Genomic DNA, 25,806 nt, shown 5'->3' with positions numbered 1-25,806 from the left:
AGATACACAGGCAATGGGGCATAGGAATTTATCTTGCCCTACAAGAAAGGAAGAGAAAAGGGGATGGGAGGGGAGTGGGGTGACAGAAGGGAGGGCTGATTGGGGAATGTGGCAATCAGAATATGTGCCATCTTGGAGTGGGGGGGAGGGTAGAAATGGGGAGAAAATTTGTAATTCAAACTCTTGTGAAAGTCAATGCTGAAAACTAAATATACTAAATAAATTAAATTTAAAAAAAGAAAAGAAAAAAAAGATGCTTCATTGATCTTTTACTTTTTTTTGCTATCCCATACGTATTTTTCCTTTCTTTTCCACCCAAGTGTTGAAAAGAAAAAAGAAAACCAAGCCTTTGCATAGTCAACAAAACAAACTCCATGTTTGTAAACGAATGTCTTATTCTGCATCTTAGATTCATCTCCTATCTATCGTGAGGTAAGTAGCACACCTCATCATCAGTCCTTTGGAATTGTAGTTGTTCATGGAATGGTCAAAAGGCCAGTGTCACAGTGTGTCAGGGAATAAGAAGTACGAAGACTGAAGAAGTAGGAGGGGACTGGATTATTAAGGGCTTTGAAAGCCAGACAGTATTTTGTATTTGATCCTATGGGCAAAAGGAAGCCACTGGAGTTTATTGGGGACAGGGGGTGGTAGTGTGTGTGACATGATCAGACCTGTGCTTCAGGAAGATCACTTTAGTGGCTGACTGGAGGATGGATTGGAGTAGGGAGAGACTTAAGGCAGGCACACCTACCAACAGACTGATGGAAGGATCAAGGCATGAGGTGATGAGGGCCTGCACCAGAGGAGAGAATGGAATGTAAATTTGGGATGTAAAATTGACAGGCCTTGGTAACAGTTTGGATATGGATGACTTCTAGTTGGGGGGATGGGATTCATGGGGAAAGATAAGGAATTCCATTTTGTTGTGTTCATGTCTATTGGATGTCCAGTTTGAGATATCTGAATGGTAGTTGGAGATACCAGATTGGAGGCCAACAGAGAATTTGGTGCAAGACAGGTAGAATTGAGAATCATGAGTATAGAGATGGTAATTAAATCCATGGGAGCTGATGGGAGCTTCATCAAGTGAAGTAGTATACAGGGAGAAGAGAAGAGGTCCCAGGACAGAACCCTGAGGAACACCTATGGTTAGAGGATGTGGTCTGGAAGATCTGGCAAAGTAGACAGAGGAGTGGTTGGTTAGATAGGAAGAGTCAGGAGAGTGGTGTCTTGAAAACCTAGAAAGAAGTGTTTCAAGGAGGAGTGCATGATCAACAGTGTCAAAGGCTGCAGAGAGGTCAAGCAGAATGAGGATGGAGAAAAAGCCATTGGATTTGGCAACTAAGAGATCATTAATAACTTTGGAGAGAACAGTTTTGGTGGAATGATAAGGTTGGAAGCCAGATTGTAAGGAGTTAAGAGGAGACTAGGAGGAGAGATGAAGGCGTCTATTGTAGGCAGCCTTTTTGAGGAGTTTAGCTTTGAAGGACAGAAGAGAAATAAGGTGATAATTAGTGGGGATGGAAAGATCAAGTTAGGGTTTTTTTTTCCAAGACAGGGGAAACATGGGGATATTTATAGGCAGAAGGGAATGGACCAGCAGACAGCAAGAGACTGAAAATAAGTGAGAGAGAGGAAGGTAAAGGCAGCAATCTGATGGCAGAGACAGGTTGGATTGGGATCACTTAAACAAGTAGAGGAGTGAAGGAGTAAGGCCACTTCATCATGTCAGACAGGGTGAAGGAGGAGATAGTGGCAGAAAGCATCCAAGTGATAGGAGATGAGGAAGAGAAAGTTCGTGGTAAATGGCCTCAATTATTTTTCTGTAAAATATGAGGCAAGTTTCTCAGTTAAGAGAGTGGGGGAGAGGGGGAACCATGAGAGAGGATGAGAAGGTTTGGAAGAATTGCTTTGGCGAGGGGGATGGTAACTTGATAAGGGAGGTATGGTAGGTATAGTAGGATTGCCTAGCAGCAGTGAAGGCCCAGTGAATTATGTAGCATAAATTTGAGGTGGACCCTGTCAGAATAGTTGTGTAATTGCAATAGTCTGCTGTTGGGTCTTCCTCTCTCAAGTCTCTCTTTACTCCAAAACATTCTCCATTCAGCCACCAAAATGATTTTTCTAAAGTGAAAGTCTGACTATGTCACCCACCTCCCTACTCAATAAACTCCAGTGGTTCTCTATCACTTCTAGTATCAAATACAAAATCCTCTGTTTGGCATTTAAAACCCTTTATAACCTGTCCCCCTCCTACCTTTCCAGTCTTATACATTACTCCCTGACACATACTCTTTCAGTCCAGTGACACTGTCCTCTGGCTATTCCACAAACAAGATACTCCATCTCTTGGCTCTGGGTATTTTCTCTGACTTTTCCTCCTACCTGGAACATTCTCATTCCTCATCTCTGTCTAATGATTTCCCTGGCTTCCTTTAAGTCACAACTAAAATCCTTTCTTCTATTAGAAGCCTTTTCTATCCCCTCTTAATTGTAATGCCTTCCCTCTGTTAATTATTTCCTATTTACCTATAAAGTTTGTTCATATATATTTGTTTGCTCTTTGTCTCCCCCATTAGATTGTAAGTTCTGTCATTTGCCTCTTTTTGTATAAACCCAGGGCTTAGCACAATGCCCAGTGCATAGTAGATATCCAATAAATGTTTATTTATTGACTGATTCCTTTGGTCTTGTAGTGGTATTACTGGGTTAAAGGGTATGCACAATTTAGTGACTTGGGGGCATCATTTCTAACTGTTTTTTAGAATAGCTGGACCAATTTACAGTGCCACTAGTAGTGCATCAGTGTTTCTGTTTTTCCATAGCCCCTTTCATAATCGCTATTTTCTCTTTATCATCTTGCTGATCTGCCATTTGTAGAATTTCAGAATTGCTTTAATTTGCATTTTTCTTATCATGAATAATTGGAGCATTCTTTCATACGATAGTTAAGAGTTTTCACATCTCTTGATCTAAGTTTTTATGCCCTAATCCTTGGCCAATCTTTGTCAAGGTGTCACAAACTACTAAGAAATATGTATTCTTCTTTCCACTCCTATTCAGTAATTTCCAGAGATCACATCTAACTTTTCTAAAATTCTATTCAGGTCCTAAATTTCCTTATTGTTTATTTTTTGCCAGATTTGTCTAATTTGTCTGTTGAGCTCTCTAACAATTCTAGTTTTACTGTCTGTCCCTGTGATTGGCATAATGTTTCCTTTAAGTATTTAGATGCTATGCCTTTTAGTGTATATGTGTTAAGTTTTCATTATCAGTGGTTCTTTTAAGCATAATGAATTTTCTCTTTATCTCTTTTATTCAAGTCTAATTTTGCTTTGGTTTTATCTGACATCATGATTGCTTCCCCTGTTTTTTCTTTTAGTTCAACTGAAGTATAATAGATTTTGCTCTTGCCTCTTATTTTAACTCTTTGTGAATTGTATTTCAAGTGCATTTCTTATAAACGCCTTCTAATTCATTCTCATATCCTTTTTCATTGTAAGGATGTTTGTCATGTTCACAGTTATCATTGTCAATTGTGTACTTTCCTTTATCCTGTAGTTTTTCCTTTCTTTACCCCCTGCTTCCCTCTTTACAAAGAAAAAGGAAAGTGGTAAAAGAGGAATTCGCTTAAGTGATCAGTTGAAGTGATCTGTTTTCTGTTGTTTCCCAAAACTCTTCTCTTTGCCTCACCTCTGATCACACATTTTTGCTCTTTCCTTTTAATCTCTCCTTCATGTTCTGCCTTCCAGTATTAGAGTTTGTTTTGCTTATTATGGCTATTCCCTCACCTGTCTTTAAACTCTCCTTTCCCTGTCCCCTCCTGTTTCCTCATTGAGATTAATATATTTCTATATCATGCTCTTTGTATGCGTGTACAGCCTTTCTTTGGTTTAGATGAATGTTAGGTTCATGAAATGCCCCTTGCCCTAGCTGTTGCTTTATGTTTGTATAGTCTTCATCTCATGCACCCCTGTTATGTGAGATATTAATTTCCTTCCCCTTCCTCCTTTTCTCAAGAGTGTATTCCCTATTGCTGTAATTTCCCTCTTCTCCTAAAACCATCGAAACAGAACAGAGCAGCCCCCTGGTGCTCTTCCTTCCTTATTTAACTTTCTCTATGATTCTTGAAGACATCAGAGTTCCAAGAGGGTATTTGTTTTTTTCTTCTTCCTTAGAATGTAAATGCTTTATTATCATGTGCCCCCTTCTAATTGATCAAATGTATTTACCTATTAGTGATTCTCTTGATTCTCATGTTTACATTTCAGAGATTCTCCTTACTTCTGGCCTTTTCGTTAGGAATGCTTAGAAGTCCTGTATTTCATTAAAGGTCCATTTTTAATCCAGTAGGATTATACTTAATTTTGTCATACAGTTTATTCTCAATTGTAAGCCTTTATCTTTTGCTTTTTTAAGTACCATAAGATTTTCTCCCATATTGTGGAGGCTGCCAGTTTTTATGTGATCATGAGTCTGTCTTTGTGGTATTTGAACTTCTTTTTGGACACTTGTAGTATTTTTTCTTTAATGTGAGAGCTCTGGATTTTGGATTTGACATTCCTGGGAGTCTTAATTTTGCGGTTTCTTTCAGGAGGTGACTGGTAGCTTCTTTCTCTTTCCATTTTGCCCTCTTATCTTATTAGAGCCGGACAATTTATCATTTTCTGAAATCATATCCAGGATTTTTGGGAGGGAGGAGGAAGGGTTGGAAAGGATCATGATTTTTTCAGGTAGTCCAGTCATTCCTAGATTATTTCTTTTTGACCTGTTTTCCAGGTTTGTTGTTTTTGATAGTATATGCCTTATGTTATCTTTATGTGGTTTAAAAAAAAAGCTTAATTTTTTTTTTTGGAGGGGGGAAGGCAAGACAATCGGGGTTAAGTGATTTGCCCAAGGTCACACAGCTACTAAGTGTGTCAAGTGTCTGAAGCAGGATTTGAATTTAGGACTTCCTGACTGCAGGGATGGTGTTCTACTCCCTATTCCACCTAGCTGCCCTATTTTGTTTTGATTTTGCTTGTTGTCTTGAATTGTGTTCTATTTGGTTCATTTCAAGTTTCAGGGAACTAAATTCTTGGGTAGGGCTTACCATCATCTGTTCTAAATGGTCAATTCTCCTTTCCATATTTGTACCCTCACTGTTGTTTCCTTTAACGTTGCATTTTATTTTTCTTGTTTAATTTCTTCATATTACTCTTATAGTTCTGGGGGTCAGTGCCTTCTTTTCTTTGAGGCTCTGTTTGGACTTGTGGAGTTACTGTTTTCTTCTGGGTTTATCTCTTGGGCTTCTGTCAATTCAAGATGTTTCTTCATCATATTTAGCAGTTTCTTCTCTTGACTCATATTGCCCCTTCAGTCCCTCCTTTTTTCACTTCTCCTTGATATTCTTTATGTTTTATTACTCTAAATTAATTTTGTTATTTTATCTAACTCTTTAAAATATCTTTTTGGTAGTTTGGCATAGCATTAAATTGACAAATTAACTTTGTAGGGTTGTCATTTTTATTTTACTAGCACAGCTCATCTTTGAGTGCTGAATATTCCCCAGCTATTTAAGTTTTTCTTTATTTCTTTAAGGAGCGTTTCTTAATTGATTTTCTGCAAGTACTGAGTGTATTTTGGTAGACTGCCAAATATTTTCTATATTTTGTAGTTTTTGAATGAGACTTTCTATTACTGTCTCCTGGATTTTGTTATTATATAGAAAGGCTATTGATTGGGGGGAGGGGACAGTGGTGGTTAATTTTGTAGTCTGCAACCTTGTTGAAAGTATTTATTTTCTTAATTAGCTTCCTTGATGATTCGTAAAGATTGTCTAAGTAAGCCATCTGTAATCAGAAAATAAAGATAGTTTTGTCTCCATTTTTGCCTTTCTTTGTCTTTAATTGCTTTCTCTTATCTTTTTGTTATTCGTGGCATTTCTAGAATTATATGGAATAATAGCAGAGAAACCTTGATTTACTCTTTTATTTATTGGGAAAGCTTCCAGGGGTTCCCCACAGCATGTAATGCTTACTTTTGGTTTTAGATGGATAATTTACACACACACACACACACACACACACACACACACACAAACACACACGATTCCTTTATACATTATAGAGCTCTTAGCATCAATAATTTTTGTCCTTTGTCCATGGCTTTTTCTTTCGGCAATCGTGTTTTTTGATGGTTTTGTTTTTAATATGATTATGTAAATTATTTTCCTAATTTTGAATTGCCCTTTCATTCCTGATATAAATTAAACTTGGTCTTAATTATCTATTGCATGAATTGCTGTAGCTTTTTTTTTGGCCAGGATTTTATTTAAAAATTTTGCATCAATATTAAAGATAAAGCCCTTTCTTTAGTTTGTCCTTAGGACTAATAGCACTTCCAGACTTCAAACTTTATTATAAAGCAGGGCTCATCAAAATCATATAGTACTGGTTAAAAATAGATCAATGGAACCAACTAGAAAAGGAAGAATCAGAAATAATGGAACTCAGTGACCTAATGTTTGATAAACCTGAAAGCATCAATTACCTAGAAAGAACTCTTCATTTGATAAGAATTGCTAGGAAAACTAGAAAACAGCTAGGAAGAAATTCTATTTGGACCAACATTACACTGTGTTCCTATGATAACTTCAAAATGGACATGTGATCTGACAATTAAAGATCATACCATAAAAAATTAGAAAAGCAGCAGATCACATACCTTTCACAGGTATGGATAGGGGATGAATTCTTAACCAAATTAGAGATTGAAGCAATTATAAAAGAAAAACAGGTAATTTTGATTACATGAGATTGCAAAATATGAAGAAAATTCATGCATATCAGATAAAAAAGGAAGTGATTGAGTGGGGAAATTCTTTGTATCAAATGTGCAAGTTGTATAAACAACTAACAAATATTCGAGATATAAGAAAGTCAAGTCAACAAACATTTGTTATGCACTTACCAGGCATTGTACAAAGTGCTGGGGATATATTTACAAGTAGAAAGAAAGACAATTCCTGCCCTCAAGAAGCTTATTACATTCCAGTGGGGGAATACAACACATAAAAGGCATCTGAAAAGTGTTTGCAGCATTGGGGAGGGGGTTGGAATAGAGATGAAGGTTCTGGGCAGGGAGCATAATAGAAAAGTTGAGTCAGGAATACATCCTTGAGAGTGATGAACTCATAGCTGGCCTGCCCATCCTCCCTAACAGGGAGATTCTGTGAGGAACCAGCCAGTCAGAGGGAGAAGCCACAGAGGTGAAGTGAACTTCTAGGGTGAAGAGGTTTCTGTAGCATGTTAGAAAAAGTCCAGAGAACAGTCAGCAGGATTGCAGCCTGGAGAGGAGTGAAAAGAATTCCTCAGTAGAAGAGTGATTAAAGGATGTGAATAAGCAGTTCTCAAAAGAAGAATCACCAACTTTTAGCAATCATATAAAAGAATGCTCCACATCACCAACAATAAGAGAACTGCAGATCAAAACTGTGATGTTTCACCTCACTCTGGGAAATTCACGAAGATGACAAAAGATGGGAGTACCCAGTGTTGGAGGAATTGTGGCGAGATAGACACATTAATGCATTTTTGGTGGAGCTGTAAATTGGTATAACAAAAATATGGAAGACAATTTGGAATGCTGGAAAGGAAGTGATTAAAAGGTTTATACCCTTTGACACAGAGATTGTACTTCTAGAAATATACCTCAAAGGAGATCAGTGACAAACAGGAAGGCTTGCTATGTACCGGAATATTTATACCATCATTTTTTTTTGTAGTAACGAAGAACTGGAAACAAAGAATACGCTCATAAATCGGAGAATGGTGAAATAAAATTATGGCATGTGAATGTAATAGAATACTGCTCTGATAAAAGAAATGAACATGATGAGTATAGGTGAGCATGGAAAGACATACAACACAAGGACCACAGTAATGTCAATGGAGAGAACAGACAGAGCCATTGAAAATGAATATTGCAAAATTATAACGACTAAGCTTCCTTCCAAAGGAAAAAAATGAGAATATGCCTCCACCTGCTTCTTTGTAAAAGTAGGAGGCCATTGGTATGGAATAGTGAATACAGCATCAGACTTTTTCAATATATTTATTTGTTTTTCTGAACTTTTTTTCTTTCCCTTTTCTTTTTCCTTTAACCTAAGAGATGCCTCACTGGAAAATAGGAAGGAAAGTGTGTTAAAACTGTATCTTGTTCTGGTCCCTCTGATCTCCCTTCGGTATGTTCAATAAGTTTTTAAGTAGCCAGTGTAAAAAAGCAATAGCAGCAAGTGAGATTGCAAAGGGGAAACTAGAAGTCACATAGAAACTATCCCAAAGGTCAAAGGGGCATAATCTACAAATTGTATTATACAGGAGTTCTTGCTTAGGTGAACTCTTCCCAGACCTCTATATGAAGTGATTTTTACAGTGGGAATTTGCCTGCAGACATAAGGAAGGGAGGAAGGGAGGCAGGAAGGGGCCCTTGTGCCTATGGAGGGAAGGGGTAAGCACATGGTTCAAAGACACTCTGGGGGCCAAGAAGAGAAGTGAGAATGTAGAACACATGCCAGCCACGTGGAGGCAGGGCTTAAAACCAAGAGGAAGGAGGCCTCCCCCCCCCCCCACCCCCCACACACATAGGGATGGGATATAAGCACAGACAGTAGAGAACCGTACCTGGACTCAGGACAGACCCAAGGTACCTGAGCTGAGAGAAGACAGACATGCTGGGACTGGACATGGTTGCAAGGGGGCAGAGCTGGGCAAAAGGTCTCAAGCCAAGCCCCCATCAGGCAGCAGTGGTGGTGATGACGATCTTTCTACCCCTCCATTCTTCTGTTTTCACTTGGAGTTTTTTTTAAGGGTTTTTTTTGTTGTTGTTGTGGTGGTGAGGGGGGTGGTGCAAGGTGGAGGCCCCAGAGTGCTGAGCCAAGGGGCAGGAGCCAAGAGAGAGCATAGTACTGTACAGTAAAATTAGTGCAGAGTTTTTTGGTTTTTTTTTTTTTTTTTGGAATGTGGATCTCTTTCAGAGTTGTTTACAGAAAATTGAATTTGTTATGTAAAATGAGAACGGTCTCTATTAAACAAAAATCACAAAATGGCAATATGTGCTGAATCAGGGGAAGCCATCTAGGGCTTCTTGGCCTTTTGGGCCTATTCTATACAAATCTCAGACAAGTTCCCTAAGTCCAGTAAAACACCAGAAGGTGCTGATAATTTTGACATGAAGTGGACATGCTAGTTATAACTTTAAATTTTAACTGACAACTTTGAAATGATTTGGATATGTTAATGAGATAAGTTCATCTGTTCCCCCCCAAAACCCTATTAAAAATGAGACCTCAAACTCCTGCCCCCAGAGCACTCTCCCTCTGAGTGCATGCTGCCAAAAGCTTTAGCGCTAATCTCTGGTTCCGTGAGCAATCCTCTCTGCCACTCCTCTTCCTCCTCCTCCTCCTCTTCCTTTTCCTCTTCCTCCTCCTCCTCCTCCTCCTCCTCACACTGCCTGCCCTCCTCCACCACTCCACCATCTCTACCCCGTTTCACCATTTTTCTTTGTACTTTTTGTATCATTTACCCTTACTCCCTCTGTGCCTTATTAAAGTGTGCTTACAACCCCGTGTTCTGCTGCCATTGTGGTCTTTCCCTGGCGAGTACCCAGCCCCATTTCATAATTCCCATATATTATCAATTCAGAAGGGAATGCAGGGAATGTAAGCAATATAAAAACAAAAGTTGTTGATAAAGTACACTTTAAAAAAATAAAATGAGGGAGTTGGAGATGATTTCTAAGGATTCTTCCAGCCATAAATCCCCTGATCCTAAGCTTTATATTGTGGACATAGCATTTACATAAAATTCACGTCCAACCTCCTTATTTTGTAGTAAAGGACAATTAGAATTAGAAAGGTAAACCAAGTTAATAGGATGTACTCAGCAACGTATTGGAGGGTTAAGACTATAATATCAATCGAGAACCATTTATGAAGCGCATACTGTGTGGCAGGCACTGTGCTAAGAGGCAAAAAATAGTTTCTGCCCTCAAGGAACGTAATCTAACAGGGATACAACATGCAAACAAAGATAGACAAAACAACTATATACTAGATCAGAGCTGTCCAAAATGCGACCAGCAGGTCTCCTGCAGCCAGCAGTGTGATTTATGCAGCCTGCCTACAAGCACAGAAATTTACATAAATGCTTTAGTAAAGGAAGTCCAGCTACAGCAGAGCTCTCACTAAAATGGCAAATCAAAATATATTGTCTATTGTTTCAATAAAAAGCTAAGGTTGGACAGCCCTGGGTTAGTTAGAGTGGAAATAATTAACAGAGAAAAGCCACTGGAATTAAGGGGGGTTGGGGAAGGCTTCCTGTAGAAGTACACCTCCAAGCTAGTGTGTGTTTTTTTTTTCTTACTGCTTCCCCTGCTTCTCCGTCAGTAGACAGTGTCACCCAGGGAGGAGGCTACCAGTTTTTCTGCACCTAGCAATTTAGACTTGAGTTTTGTTGATAAAACTTAGGTCCATTTCCCTGACATGGGACCCTTCCTAGCTTTATCTGCGTGGAAGAGGGTGATTGCAGGCTATAATGATAAATATTTAACATCTATTTCTGTCCTAGTTTGCAACACTCCACAATTATGTGGTTACTTTGGAGCAGTTCTAACTACTGTGCTGTTGTGAACATTGGCAAAGTCTGCCACAGTCAAAGCTTAGTGTCTTCCGTGATGCGGAGGTCACCCTATTGTGATTGCAGGAACTCTGGAGCAAACTTAGTCCTCTCCCTGTTGCTTTTTTGTGAGAGGTTGCATACTGAAAGGGTTTTGCATCCATATCATGGGTATGAGATGTATCGTTTAATAGGATTATCTTTTCCTGATAGGAGAGTTTATACATATATATATATATATATATATATATATATATGTATTTGTGTATATATACATATATACACACACATATATATATAAAAGACTATTAGCCTTTTAGGGCTATTAATATTTGTATAAAATTAGGAGCAAAATTGTTTCCAGGAAACTTTGAAGACTTATTTTCTCAATTTCTTGGTTTCCATGGTGACATTAAAGGTGTCATATGTATGTTTTAGTCAGAATTCTCCTTAGGCAAATTGGGATGATTGTCCTGGGACCTTTGCTTTGTGGAGGGAAAGAAGAAGAACCACACAGATTGTAGTAGAAGAGACCTTCCAATGTACAGCCAGGCATCGGAGGTCCAAAGAGACGGAGTGGACTTGTCCAAAATCTCACAGGTGGTCAAGTGGCGGAAGCAAGGTGTAAAAAATCCAGGCCTTGGACACCAAATGCAACTTTCTTTCCACTTCACTATATTGCTTTTCCTAAGAAAGGGATATACTGCTTATGGAATGAGGTGACTGATCTATGGTGAGAAGGGTAGCATGTGGGAAAGTGGGGAGAAGGAAGTACTTAGCAGTTGGTACTATAAAAAAAAAAAGACTGGCAGCCCATACAGGCTTGTTCCATATAAAGTTCCCCTGACTGGTATAATTTCAAAATAATTTAGTAATATATTATCCTTAAACACTCCTATGAAGTCAGAAAGTGTTACTATTGCATCATTTGCCCAGTGACCCATTTATAGCATTTATAACTGATTTCTTCTATAATGTAATTTCATTAAGATGTTTTCTTGGAGTCGGATATGTGCAGGTATGCCTTTATTTACAATCCACCTAGAAAGGGTGTAAAGGGCCAGGCTCTATCATTTTTTTTTTCATCTCTAACACACACACACACACACGCACGCACTTGGCATTCACTTTAATTATATTTCACCTGGATGAAAATGTTAAGGGGTGAGAGGCCTACACATTATGATTTGCTTTGGATCTGAGACTGCCCTACCTCATTCCCCAAGTCCGTTCCTGAGGGAGCTACTCTAAAAGGGTCATTTTCTTTTTTTTTGGCTTATCACTTCTCTCTGGAGTTTCTCCAGGAAAATTTCCTAGTATATATTTTTTTTTTGACAAAAAGTATTTTTATTTCGACATCTGAATAAGTGTTGACTTCTCAGGTCACGGTATCTTTTCCAACTCATTCATCAGCTTGTTGCACTGTGCCTTTTTCAGAAACGTAGATGCTATCCAAAAGTTTTCTGATATCCTTGTTATTGACTGTGGTGGGCTGTTGGATCAGAGCAGCTGAGTTTGAAACAAGTTCAGTATCATTTACTTCAAGAATTAAGTCCCCCTTTTGGGCTTGAGAAACAGCACAAGCAGCACCTGGTCTCATGCGTACTCTTCGGATATATTTTTCAGCCAAGAAATTTCTGATTTCAACAAGTGAGCCATTCTCTTGAATAACAACATGGATGGGGAAGTGAACATACACAGACCTCATCTTGTAATGAAAACCCAGGGTAACACCTTTAATCACGTTTTGTACATGACTACAGATTGTGTGCACGGTTGCAAGTTCTTTTCGATTTCCCCCCCATCTGTCCACCCGGAGCCTCTTTTTCTTCTTTCCAAGGAGACTGAGCTCAACACTGATATGGTTGAAATCCCTACGGAGGATTCCTTTGGGCCCCTTCACAATAACTGTCCGACCCTTAAGAGAGATGTCGACATTTTCTGGGATGTCGATGGTCTTCATTCTGGTAGCAAATGGGCCAAAAGAATTTCCTAGTATATTGATAGTACTTCTCAATTTAGATATCCCAAATGTGGAGAAAAGGGGGCCTCTAGCCTCTCTATAAGCACTCAAGGTGGTAGATGCAAATTAGGCACAGGACAGCCATTATTTCATTCCACAGAAAATATGTAAACTACAAAGGACTCACAAAAGCCCACGAATAGCTGCAGAAAGTGCATAAAGCACTCAAATAAAGCACTGCCCCCCAACCTGGGAAGTGAATTTGAAGTTATTATTGAAGCAATACCCTGACATTCCAGCAAATTCTCTCCTGCAGTCAATTCCTTTTGAGCCCATAATGCGACCCTGTAAGCTGCAGAAAAAGAAATTCCCTTCCTGTATCACACTTGTAGTATCAAAGGAAGATGCTGCACAGAATTATGTAAATGATCCTTTTCTTCCTCCAGGAAGCATACTGAATCAGGAAATCCCCTTATCTGTATAAAAAGTTTAAACTCAGAAACCTCTTGTATTTGGGAACTTCCATAGGTATTACCCATGAGATATATTCCAGAGCTGATGCTATATAGAAAAGCTTCCTTCTCTGAAGAACCTATTTGTACAAAGAGATTTATAGCAGCTCTTTTTGTGTGGCTAAGAATTGCAAACTGAGGGGATGCCCATCAGTTTGGGAATGGCTGAAGAAGATGTGACATATGATTGTGATGGAGTATTATTGTGCTGTAAGAAATGGCAAGCTGGATGATTTCAGAAAAAACTGGAAAGTCTTATAGGAACTGATGCAAAGTGAAGTGAGCAGAGCTAGGAGAACATTGTACACAGTAATGCAATACAGTTATCCCTTCCACATTGTGGGGATTAGGCTAGCGTAGTGCTGCCATGATCTGTCCTACGTAAATCTGTGGAAAATTTTTGGCTCTCCCTTCATACCAGAGAAGAAGATTGAATTTTTTCTTTTTCTTTTATGGGAGGCTTAAAGTACCTTATTGTAAAATTTGGGTCAAGTATTTGGTCATAACATAGGTCAATGTTAAGTTAAAACACCGTATGAAAAAGAAATTAAAAAAACAAAATAAATATGAAAATTTAAAAAATGAAACAAATTTGAGGAGAATAGTACTGAACATACTGCATGTATAACAAAAGACATTTCTAGCCTTTGAGTGGTGTCTGCTGGCTTTCACATTCTTTTTGCAAACTTTTAACTTTAAAAAAGAAATTGTGTATATTTATGGTATTAAAAGATAAAATATATTGATATTATACAACACTATATGTATGTCCCTTACAGTGCTCAGTAATAGCACTTTGTTTAGGCAGGATGTCCTAAAAGTCTTAGTGCAGTATTAAGCTTTAATAATTTAAATAGCTACTTTTTAATTTTTAGTTTTTATAATATATAAATATATCTGCATATGTAATAATATATTATTTATATTGTTTACAATGTAACATATTGCTTACATGTTAGAATTAATTTATTATATTTATTTTAAGCTTTAATAGCTTAAAACTTCACTCCAGCTTTAGGAGATCCCATTTCTCATGTATATACCATGCTTTGCTGTATACTTTTGTTATTTGTGTACTTGCTTTGTCTTCCCTTCTAGACTGTGAGTTCCTTGACAGCAGTAGTCACCTCTTGTTATCTTATATATCCTTAGGCTTGCAGTTCAATGTCATTATATTCCTAAAAATTCTCAATAAATGTTTGTGGAATGACTAAATCTAAGCAACTTGCAGGCTGAACGATATTGAGGAAGCCACTTAAACCCTTCTAGATCTCATTTTCTTCATCCCTGAAACAAAAAGTTTGAACTAGGTAATTTCTAAGAACCCTACAACTCTAAATCCTATGATTCTGTGAATCCCTGATTGAATGACTACCCTGCTGATGGTGAGCCTATTAGTGTTATCTTCATATATGAAGGGCAGTGTATTTTATAACCTTGAACATTTCAATTTCAATCTATGGCAGAATGTAGAATTTTATCCATATCTCTAAATCTTCCGCTCAGTATTATATCCAATAAAGTAGGCAGAATTTTGCAATAGTTTTAAAGCAGCAGTTCTTTGTAGCGAGAAATTATGCATCTACGATATTAACTCAATTCTTATATGTCTATGCCTGAGAACACCCTGAGCTGTAATGAAAGCAATTTGGAAAAGTAAATGTAGAATCAAAATTAACAGCAATAAGCTGAAAGACAATTTTGATGTTCACAATAAACCAACCTCTAATGTCTATTTGCAGGAGACTAATAAGGATATATATTAAATTTTCTAACTTTTAAGGACTTCAGATTTTGTAATAGAAAATATCTTTCTCATAATATAACGCCCATTTCAAGGTGGAAGAAAAGGAGAAAGTTTTAAAATCCAGAATTACATAAAGGTTTTCTCTTTTCCAACTCCTGTCTAAAGGGCATTAGTGTAAATGCAGCCCTTTGGTCTTTTGAATAGTTTGAAACTAGACAGAGCATATTAAAATTGAGGTGCCTTCCTTTATTCGGTTTATTGTTGTCACTGTCATAATTATGTTAACATCAACAATAGCAAACTCTCTCTGTCAATAGGAACACTGGATCTACTCTGCCAGATTAGAAAGACTCAAAATCAGATCCTTAGGTACTCATTAAATCTGTGACCCTGGGCAAGTCACTTAACTTCTGTCTGCCTCAGTTTTCTTATCTGTAAAATGAGGATAATAATAGCACCTACCTTCCAGGGTTATGAGAATAAAATGAGCTAATATTTGTAAAGTGCTTTGTAAACATTAAAGTGCTATATAAATGCTGGTGGTGGTAGTAGTAGTAGTAGTAGTAGTAGTAACACCACCATGTTTAAGATGCTATGTAACATGGTTCCCATCCTCCTAAAGCCTGAAATATAGCTGGAGAGTTGGTGTGTATACATTTTAAAAGATTATCCTATAAGACCACATTTGTTGAGTGTTATGAACATCGTAGTCGAGAGTGCTGTAGGAGTTCAAAAGAGGGAAAAAGCCTTTTTTTCCTGTAGGAGGAGCAGGAAAGATTTTGTGGAAGAGACAAGAATTGAAATAGGACTTCAAGGAGGGGTAAGATTTCAGTAGGTTAAGAGGTCAGTAGTGTCTTACTGGTATGTGTAAGGTAGGGAGAAGGTGATGCAGACATAAATAAATGTACAGTGGCAGGAATTCCCAAGTCATATTTGGGGGATGACAGTGAAAATCAATCTGGCTAGAAGAGAGAGTTTATTTAGAGGATTCTTGGGAGGTCTAATCCAAACCATCTTTTCTTTCTGGCTTCCCTATTTCTATTAATGGCATTATTTTTCCAGGCACCTGGGGTCAAAAATCTCAAAATTATCTTTGACTAACATAATGTTAGAGCTGGAAGAGATCTTGTTGTTCAGTTGTTTCAGTTGTGTCTGACTCTTTGTGACTCCATTTGGGGTTTTCTTGGCAAAGATAGTGGAGTGGTTTGCCATTTCCTTCTCCAGCTCATTTGACAGGTGAGGAATCTGAGGCAAACAGGGTTAAGTGACTTGCCCAGGGTCACACAGACAGTAAGTGTCTGAGGCCAGATTTGAACTCAGGGAGATGAATCTCCCTGACTCTAGGTACTGTGCCACCTAGCAGGATTAGATGTTATCCAATCCAATCCTCTAATTTTGTAGATGAGGAGACTCCCAGCTAGACCTTGTTCAAGGTCACTTAGCAGGTTAATGTGGGACTGGAAACCTGATTGGCACATTAACAGTCCAGTGCATATTCCATTCTAACGCACTACCTCCCTCAGTTTCTAGATCCAGTCAGCTGCTGGGTCTTACTAATTCTACCACTGTTATCATTTTACATACATACACACACACACACACACACACACACACACACACACACACATACACATATATACATATACATACACACAAATACACACATACACACACATATTCCTATTGCCATCTCAGGCCCTCATTCTCTGTCACTTGAATTTTGCAACAACTTCCTGAATGATCCCCTGGTCTCTCCCTGCTTCTACCTGTCTTACACACTCAAATTAATCTTTTCTCAACCACGATTCAGACAATGTTACTAACTCACCTCAGAATCATCAAGGGTTCCCCATTAGTTATAGAACAAAGTTGTGTAAGGCCTTCCATGCTCTGGCCTCAACAGTCTTTATCTGTGACTAGTTCTTTTCGTGTACCATTCACTCTAGCCAAACTGGATTACTTTTAGTTTCCTGAAGATGCTCTGTATTTTCTAGCTTTGTGCCTTTGCTCATGCTTTTTCTTCTCCTAGAATGTCTTTTTTTCCCATTCTCATTATTTATTTATTTAATATGTTTAGCTTTCAGCATTAATTTTCACAAGAGTTTGAATTACAAATTTTCTCCCCATTTCTACCCTCCCCCCCACTCCTAGATGGCATATAATCAGATTGCCCTGTTCTCCAGTCAGCCCTCCCTTCTGTCACCCCACTCCCCCCGCCCCATACCCTTTTCCCTTACTTTCTTGTAGGGCAAGATAGATGTTTATGCCCCATTGTCTGTAAATCTTATTTCCTATTTGCATGCAAAAACTTTTTTTTTTGAACATCTTGTTTTAAAACTTTGAGTTCCAAATTCTGTCCCCTCTTCCCTCCCCACCCACCCTCCCTAAGAAGGCAAGCAATTCAACATAGGCCACATGTGTATCCTTACGCAAAACTCTTCCACAATACTCATGTTGTGAAAGACTAACTATATTTTGCTCCTTCCTATCCTTTCTCCCTTTATCCAATTTTCTCCCTTGACCCTGTCCCTTTTCAAAAGTGTTTGCTTTTGATTACCTCTTCCCCCTATCTGCCCTCCCTTCTATCATCCCCTCTTTTTTATCTCCTTCCTCCTTCTTTCCTGTGGCATGAGATACCCAATTGAGTGTGTATGTTATTCCCTCCTCAGGTCAGATCTGATGAGAGTAAGATTCACTCATTCTTCCTCACCTGCCCCCTCTTCCCTCCCAACAGAACTGATTTTTCTTGCCACTTTCATGCGGGATAATTTATCCCATTCCTAGAATGTCTTTCACACCATTTCTACCTATGAAAATCCTGCCAATCATTCAAGGCCTAACTTAAATATCACCTCCTCCATGAAAATTTTCTTTGTGCCAACCCTGCCTTGCACCAGAAATTCTCTTATTTTTTGGTATCTTTTAACCTCATCTATAGTAGTTATTGCATTCTAACTTATATTACAGTTCTCTGTGTACATGGTCTGTATCGCCTTTAGGAACTGTGTCTTATCTTTCTATCTACCCACAACTCCAGACACTCACTGTAAAGGGAGCAGATCTGAGATTTCATTGACACGAGGAAACTCCCTCTTGCAATGTAGATTGGTACTTCCTCTGCAACTTAGAGACTTAGCAAGTTGTTTTCAGAGGTCCAGTTCCTCACAAGGTATATGTGTGAGAGGCAGTACTTGAACCCGTGAGTTCCTGGCTCTGAGGCCAACTCTGTATCTACTACCCCTACTGACTAATAGCATATACTCAGTATTTGAGTAGCTGGTCTCTGACCGATTAATTCCACCCCTCCTTGCCCCTGTGGCCTAGGTGATGTAGTCAAAGAAAGTGAGGGACAGAAAATGAGGTATCTAAGTATCGAGATGCGGCCACACCCAGTTACCCTGTTATGAAGTATGAACAAGTTTCTCTTATCGAATTAGAAGGGACAACACCGTTGGCCATAAATAATTGGCTGTGACCCCCTGTGGCCCCTTAAAAGCCTCAGGTTCATCAGTTTGTCAGTCCAGGTTTCAGGCAGCTTTGTGGAGGTTATCTCTGCACCTGTACCAGCAGGGAAGAGGGCTGTTCTCTCCTCCATTCCTCCTCTGCCACAGCATCAGCCAGGACATTTTGCAGTGGAGCAGAGATGTAGATAGAAATAGAGAGGCTGCAAAGAAGAGTTAACTAGGGACTCAACAGAGAAATACCCCCGGCAATTGAGAATTGAGCACATAGGGAAGCTGGCCTTAGGAGCCCAACAGAGTGAGCCACCCACTCACCCAGCAGAGAGGCTGATTCTAGCGGCTGTCAATGCCACAACAAAATCAAGACGGATAAGGACTAAACAAAGGCCATTTTGGAGGCAATTAATAGACCACGATGTTACACAAGCCACCTTGGAGAGAAGGTAGGAAGTCAAATTGCAAAAGGTTAAGAAGTGAATATTAGGAAGAGCAAATGGAGGCAATAGGTATGGCCAGCTTGTCCTGAGGTTTTGGTTGCCTCCTGAGAGAGGTAAGATATAGAATGCTAACTTAAGATGATGGATCAGATGTGGGGTGTGTGTGTGTGTGTGTGTGCGTGAGAGATCTAGGCATGACCGTAAGCAAAAAGGAAGGAGCTAGTGGATAGAGGAGATTGTAAATTAGGGGGAGAGGGGATAGTTAAAGGGGTGAACTCATTTGAGACAACCATTTGATATCCAGAGGAAAACTGGCATCTAGAAGTTTGGCTGTCCTTGGAAGTTGACTAAACTCAAAGTATATTCAGCTGTGTTTCTGAGCTATGGAGTTGGGAGCCATGGAGACCCTCTGGGGTTAGCGGGATCAGAGACCGTCTGACCCAACCCCCATTAACAAATGAGGAAACTGAGGTCCGTGAAAGTGAAGTGATATGTTCAGGTCATAGGTAAAGCAGCTTGAGTCTCCTCATTCTCAAGCCATTGCTCTTTCCATCATCCCTGATGTCTCCGTCTTGTGTTGCTACTTCCTTTCTTCCCCCCTTGCTCTTGTTCTTAGTGAGTCATTCGTATTATCACTCTCAGATAGTAATTGTTTATTTGCTAAATTATTACGAACTTAACCTTGAACACGGGCAAAACCAAATAAACATAAGTATTTGCATTTTTCTTTTTTAAAATTTTTTTAAACATTTTTATTTAAAGTTCTGAATTCCAAATTCTATCCCTCCTCTCTCCCCCCTCCCTGCATAGATTATACATGTGCAATTATGTAAAACATTTTCATATTAGTCATTTTGTACAAGAAGACTCGAATAAAACAAAAAAAAGAAAGAAAGAAAATGCAAAATAGCATGCTTCAGTCTGTATTCAGTCAATGTCAGTTCTTTCTCTGGAGGCAGACAGTATGCTTCATCATTAATCCTTTGGGATTGTCTTGCTGAGAACATTGTATTGCTGAGAATAGCTAAGTCATTCACAGTTCTTCATCGTACGATATTGCTGTTACGTGTACAATGTTCTCCTGGTTCTGTTTACTATGTGTCAGTTCATGTAAGTCTTTCCAGGTTTTTCTGAAATCATCCTGCTTGTGATTTTTTATAGCATGATAGCATTCCATTACAATCATAAGCCACAGCTTATTTAGCCATTCCCCAATTGATGGGCATCCCTTTAATTTCCAATTCTTGGCCACCACAAAAAGAGCTGCTGTAAATATTTTTGTACAAATAGGTCCTTTCCCCCTTTTTTGGATGTCTTTGAGATGTAGACCTAGCAGTGGTATTGCTGGATAAGGGTATGCACAATTTTATAGCCCTTTGGGCATAGTTCCAAACTGCTCTCCAGAATGGTTGGATCAGTTCACAGTTCCACCAACAATGCACTAGTGTCCCAGTGTTTCCTTTTAATCGAAAGAATTAATTATATAGTGGAGGGGAGGGAGGGCATCTAATCTCTAAGTCTAGTCTTACTAACATATTCTATGTAGTTGTGCCTTTGGATGTAACAGGGAATTTGGAAGCTAATACCGGAACATTCTTCCAGGTTACTGGAAAGTGCTTTCAATCTAATAGATTAAGAACATTACCTCAAGTATTCAAGGAAGTCATCCAGGAATACATAATATATACACAAGTAATTATGATAATAATAATAATAGCTACCCTTTATGTAAGTGTTATAGGTTTGCAAAATGCTATACAAATACTATCTCATTTTATCCTTACAACAACCTTAGGAGGTAGGAAGGGAAGGGAAATCTGCACTTACTTAGCACCTACTATGTGCCAGCCACTTTATAATTATTATCTCATTTGATCCTTACAATGAGCCAATTTTACCACCGAGGAAACTAAGGCAAACAGTGGTTAAGTGACTCACTGAGGGTCATGCAGCTAGTATGTGTCTCAGACCGGATTTGAACTCGTCTTCCTTACCCCAGGCCCAGCACTCTGTCCACTCCACTGCCTCGCTGCAGAATTAGAGCAACATTGCGGACTGACAATAACCATATAGCTAAAATGTTTCAGCATTTTTCAGGAAACTTATGCTTTTCCAATCCTAAGAAAACTCAGTCAAGAAATCAAGAAAACGTATTGTAATTCTGCAAGAATTAAAGGTTAGTATTCAACATAGAGATGTTACTAGTTAAAAGGAATCGACTGACATCAAGTTAAAAGGAAGAGCAAGAAACTCTGACCTGTGGAGCAGAAGGTTAAGGTTGACATTTCTGGGAACTAGGCCAGCAACATGGAGGAGAGAAGCAGTCACGTTCTAATCAGTCAGTCTTGTAACTGTTGCCGTGTTACGTGTGTTTGTGGCCCAGTCTGCAGCTAGCGGTGAGTCATTCTTGCAAATAAAATAAATATTAATAAGTTCATAAGCATAGCGGTGTTCCAAGAAACAACAAATTTTGGAAGCAAAAAAAGTACTTAAATTGGCAATTTCGACATGTGGTTCTGTGTAGATGCTGTCAACCTTGCTAGGAGATCTGAACATTAGGTTATTCACATGCTACCCAATCATGTTCCCTGGCATCTTCTAGTGTTTGAATATTTGCTATAGGCTGCAGTTCATTTTAAGTACTCCTAAATTTGATAATTTTTATTTGTCAAACACTTTTTTTTTAGATATCAAGAATAATAAAGTACATGAAGAATGTTGGAAGTATTTTAAGAAAAAAAAGGAAATCAGTCAGCTTGTTGCCAGATATTATTTAAGTCATTGTAACAGTAAATTGAGTAATAATAAAAATAAAGCATGCATTTATTATGTCATTTTTGGAACATATTTAGTATAACCCTATCACAGAAAAATGATTTATTATTTATTATTGCTACTCCTTATTATTTAAAAACATGAAAATAAAATATGTTGGAAAAATACAGAATAACTTATATTTCAGGAATTCAGATTTCTTTTTTCTAAATCCTGAAGATTAATAACTGTCAGGAATTTGGAAGAACTAATAACTACAGGGGAATTTACTCAGCCAAAACTATTGATCACTGATAAAGAAGTGAGAGTTATCAATAAACTCTGTTGCCTGTCTAACATACTTCCCAGTGATGCTTCAGTAAATTAAAATCCTTAGCCTAGCATTCAAGACCCTCCACAATTTGGTCCTTACTTTTCCGACAGTATCTTCTTCTGTGTACTCTGTACTCCAGTCAAACTGGACTACTTGCTGTTATCTGTATACACCTTTCATATTTTTGCTTCTCTGCCTTAACTTAGGGAATTTGCCTTCAACCATTACCTGTTCACATCTTGCCTACTCTTTAAAGCCTAGCTCAAATAATTTTACCTTTACCTTAAAGCCTTCTTTAATTTCCCCTAAGTTGGTAATGGGCTTTCCATCTCACTTGTCATGTAGACACTTTTCATATCCACCCATCATATATTTCTTTGTACTTTTACTGATGATGTCAAATGATTCTGTCTACCATGAGCTTGCCCTTTCAATTACCTCTTCTCTTCCTACTTTTCATGTCTTCCAACTAGACTAAGTGGAAGGAGGTCTGGATTTGAATACTGTTTAGACTCTGCTAACTTATGTCAAGTCTCTTAATGTCTGTTACCTTGAAGTTCAGATATGTTCTGAACAAAGAATCCATGAAAGGGAGTTATATGAAATTGGGTCAGTAAAGAATATGGGAGCTAAACTGTAGAGGGCCTTCTGTGCAAGGCTGGGGAATTTGTATTTTATCCTATAAGCAGTTGGGAACCACTGAAGGTTTTTTAGAAGAGAAGTGGCTATCAGTTCTGTGAGTGATTAATTGGAAAGGGAGAGGCCAGAAAAAGGAAAACTACTTAGGAGTCTGTTATAATACTCTAGACAAGAAGTGATGAGGGCCAGAACTACAGTGATATGCACATGAACTGGGATGAAGTAAAATTATTAAAGTCATTGGCCTTTTTAAATTAACCTTATAACTTTTTACATTTTTGAAAATTTTTCAATGTGCTATATGTCCTCCTTTGTTATAATCACTTTTTCTCCACGTGATTTGACCTAGAGTTCATAAATTTTGACATATATTCTTTAATTCTTCATTATGAAACCATACTTTTATAACATTGGCTAATAAGCATACCTTCAATGAACAGTCCATTTTTCGAAGTCTAACCTTAGTTGTAATAGCCATGGGTTTTCAGTGGGGTTTAAATCAGGTGAATTTTGATGTCATTCATGCAAGTTTATTTTCATCTCTTGGGTGAATTTTTTAACCTTTAATGATGTATGGCATGGAACAAGACTATGTTGTATTCCATCTCCATTATAATCCTGGAACCATTATAGTTTTCAGTATATCATTTTTGTTTATTACCAGTTCGTCATTTTCCTCAATGGGAACAAGACTTCAAAACCCACTGGAAATAACAAAATGTCTCTCAAATATTTCTGAGTGGATGTTTTATAGTCACATGAAGATATCTAGCTTTTAAAGGCCCACCTGCACTACTTCTGACAATGGTTTTGATATACCCTTGAATGATAAAGTGAGTTTCATTAGTAAATATTACCTTTTCTAATCTTTAGTACTCCACCCTTTTCATTGTCTTGTTCTCGACAAGTATTTTTTCTTTATAGCACTGGTTAGCAACCATTCTTTAATGGTCTTGCTCCTCTTCCATCTTCAAGATGTCACAATACAGAGGTATCATTAACTCTCTCTCCAGCTGTAAGTTTCCTTTATTCTCTTGTCTTTTGGGGAAGTAGACTCTTTCTAGAAACCTTTCCATGGCTTTTTACTGACATTTTCATGGACTTAAGGTGGATGGTGCAGTAAACATGTGAATTTGTCTTCTATGTTTTTAGGGCATCATAGATACACATGTAAGTTGTCTGCACTGCTTCCCTGCAAAACAAGTACTAAAGTAGTCCCACCCAGAGAAACCATGAGAGGGCTTTAGTCTTATGGCACAAGACTTAGAAGAATCGTAGACTGTGAACATCACCTAAGTGACAATTCTGAATGACACCTTGGTTCCCATAAATTCCAGTGGGAGTTTGGAAGGGTGTTGAACAACCTTTTTGGAAATTCTGTATGGTCAGTAGATGTAGTGAGAGACATAACATTAGGATGTAGTGGTATTTAGTAGGAGCCTATAGTAGTCAATAGGATAATGTGGGTGGGAGGGAGGGAAGGGTTACATGGCAGAGAACAGAGCTGGAACACAAATAGCAATGGTTGGATCAAGGTAGAAGAGCAAGTGCCTGTGTCCCCAATCTCTTCACTCCATATAGCCACCTCTGCACCAACTACTGTAGGATGGATGAGATGAAGGGGAAAGACTGAAGCAAACACTTAATCATGGAGCAATTCACTCAGGTTTTGCCCTTAATCTCTCACCATTTACTCAGAATTGAACATGTGACTGTAGTGTAGCAGAACAAATAAATGCTTGAGAAGAGATGTACTTTTTTTTTTACATTCAAGCCAGCACTGTTTATAAATTGTCTGCCAGTCCCGTAAGCTGCTTCAAAAAGCCAACTGATTTTAGAAGAAATATATATTGACCGCAGTAATAAATTTTCAACCATTGAACTATATCTGAAAGTCTAAGTGAGGATATGCAAAGTACAGTCTAGTACAAACCTTCCCCATAACTTAAATTATTCAGTGCCAAAACTTGGGGTTAGAAAAATAAGCCCTGGAAGGCTTGAAGGCATTCAGAGATCAGTACCGTGTAATAAGGATTCTGTTTTTACATGGTAAAATAACCACACTTCATAGAGGCTTTTGATCATGGCTAACAAGCAGTTCACAAATAGAGTTGTATCCTTTCCAGTTCTGTGGGCATCTACCACTATAAAGTTCATAATTGTGCCTTTTCCTGGTTCCATTTTCCCTTTTCTTTGAACTACTGAGGATACAAGGAACGAAGTAAAATATGCATTGGGTCATTTCAACCTGTTTTCTTTGACCATGACACCAAAATACTTTAATTCTTTAATTTATAGACTCCTGTTAGGCTCTCTTACCTGGAAATTCAGTATTTTAAAGAAAAAGGAAGAAAAAAAATTGTGCTAGAATTAAGGAACAGTCCAACTTCTGATCTGTGTTATTGTTGTCCACGAAGGGCAAACAATACTCGTAGTCTCACCAGTAAGAGTAATGGATTTGGAAGCAGAAGGCCCTGAGTTCAGTTTCTAGCTCTGATGTTTACTATCTGCTTGGAGCAAGTCACTCTGGACCTAAATAAGGACATCTCCTCTAAATCTGTGATCTTATGGATGAGAGGAGAGAAGAGTAAGAAAGAAAGGGGGCCTCAGTAAGGACGTCTCCTCTAAATCTATGATCTTATGGATGAGAGGAGAGAAGAATAAGAAAGAGGGCGTCATTTTTAAAGGTGATTTCCCAAATATTTAAACCTAGATTTATTCACGTTAGTTCTTCATTTTTATGCCACATTAAGGTTTTCTTGGCTCCTGGGAAATGAGGTGTATTTTATTCCTTTTGTGCTTTGAACTGTAGCAAAATGAATACCAGTTGGAGACCAGAAAGATGGAGAAACAAATCAGATTTTCTATTTGTGTTCTTAATGTATATTTAAGTGCTTCGTAAAACATAAAAGTACCATACAACCATAAGCTCTTGTCATCATTATTAAAAGTAGTATATAGTATAAGATTACTTGTTTGCATTGTGAAGGCTGTATACGTCTTAATAGTTTTAAAGGGAGAAGGAATGCTAATTCAGTGTGAGAGTTACCATTTAAGTGAAAGTGGGATCTGTCTAGTGGCTCCATAATTGAGAGCAGGCATTTCCACAGCCTGAGCAGAGCTGAGCTGACGAATACAGTTTTCCTTGAAAACAACCTAGAGACCCATGTTGGATCTCAAGAGTGTAGGTCTTCCTGCTGTCAGTGTTTGACACCTTTGAGTAGGAAGAAAGCCTGAAAAATATTTATTGCATGGAAAAATAGCTTGTGACATGGAAGTTCATAGAGGAGGCCATCTCTCCCAT

General features: G+C 38.3%; 2 protein-coding genes across 3 annotated transcripts in view; one reads left to right on the top strand and one right to left on the bottom strand.

The window, feature by feature from the left end:
* LOC118829144 (cytochrome c oxidase assembly protein COX16 homolog, mitochondrial) overlaps window positions 1-25,806 on the top strand; it is a 145,099-nt gene that overhangs the window by 68,253 nt on the left and 51,040 nt on the right. The gene's annotated exons all lie outside the window — the stretch shown is intronic.
* On the bottom strand, window positions 12,058-12,618 carry LOC118828374 (60S ribosomal protein L9-like). The gene has a single exon (XM_036734957.1). The coding sequence runs from the start codon at window positions 12,616-12,618 to the stop codon at window positions 12,058-12,060; it is 561 nt and encodes a 186-aa protein (XP_036590852.1).

Source organism: Trichosurus vulpecula, chromosome 8 (genome assembly GCF_011100635.1).
Source record: "Trichosurus vulpecula isolate mTriVul1 chromosome 8, mTriVul1.pri, whole genome shotgun sequence".
NCBI lineage: Eukaryota > Metazoa > Chordata > Mammalia > Diprotodontia > Phalangeridae > Trichosurus > Trichosurus vulpecula.
The sequence above is the reverse complement of the archived record's forward strand: the minus strand, read 5'-3'. Positions and strand labels throughout refer to the sequence as shown.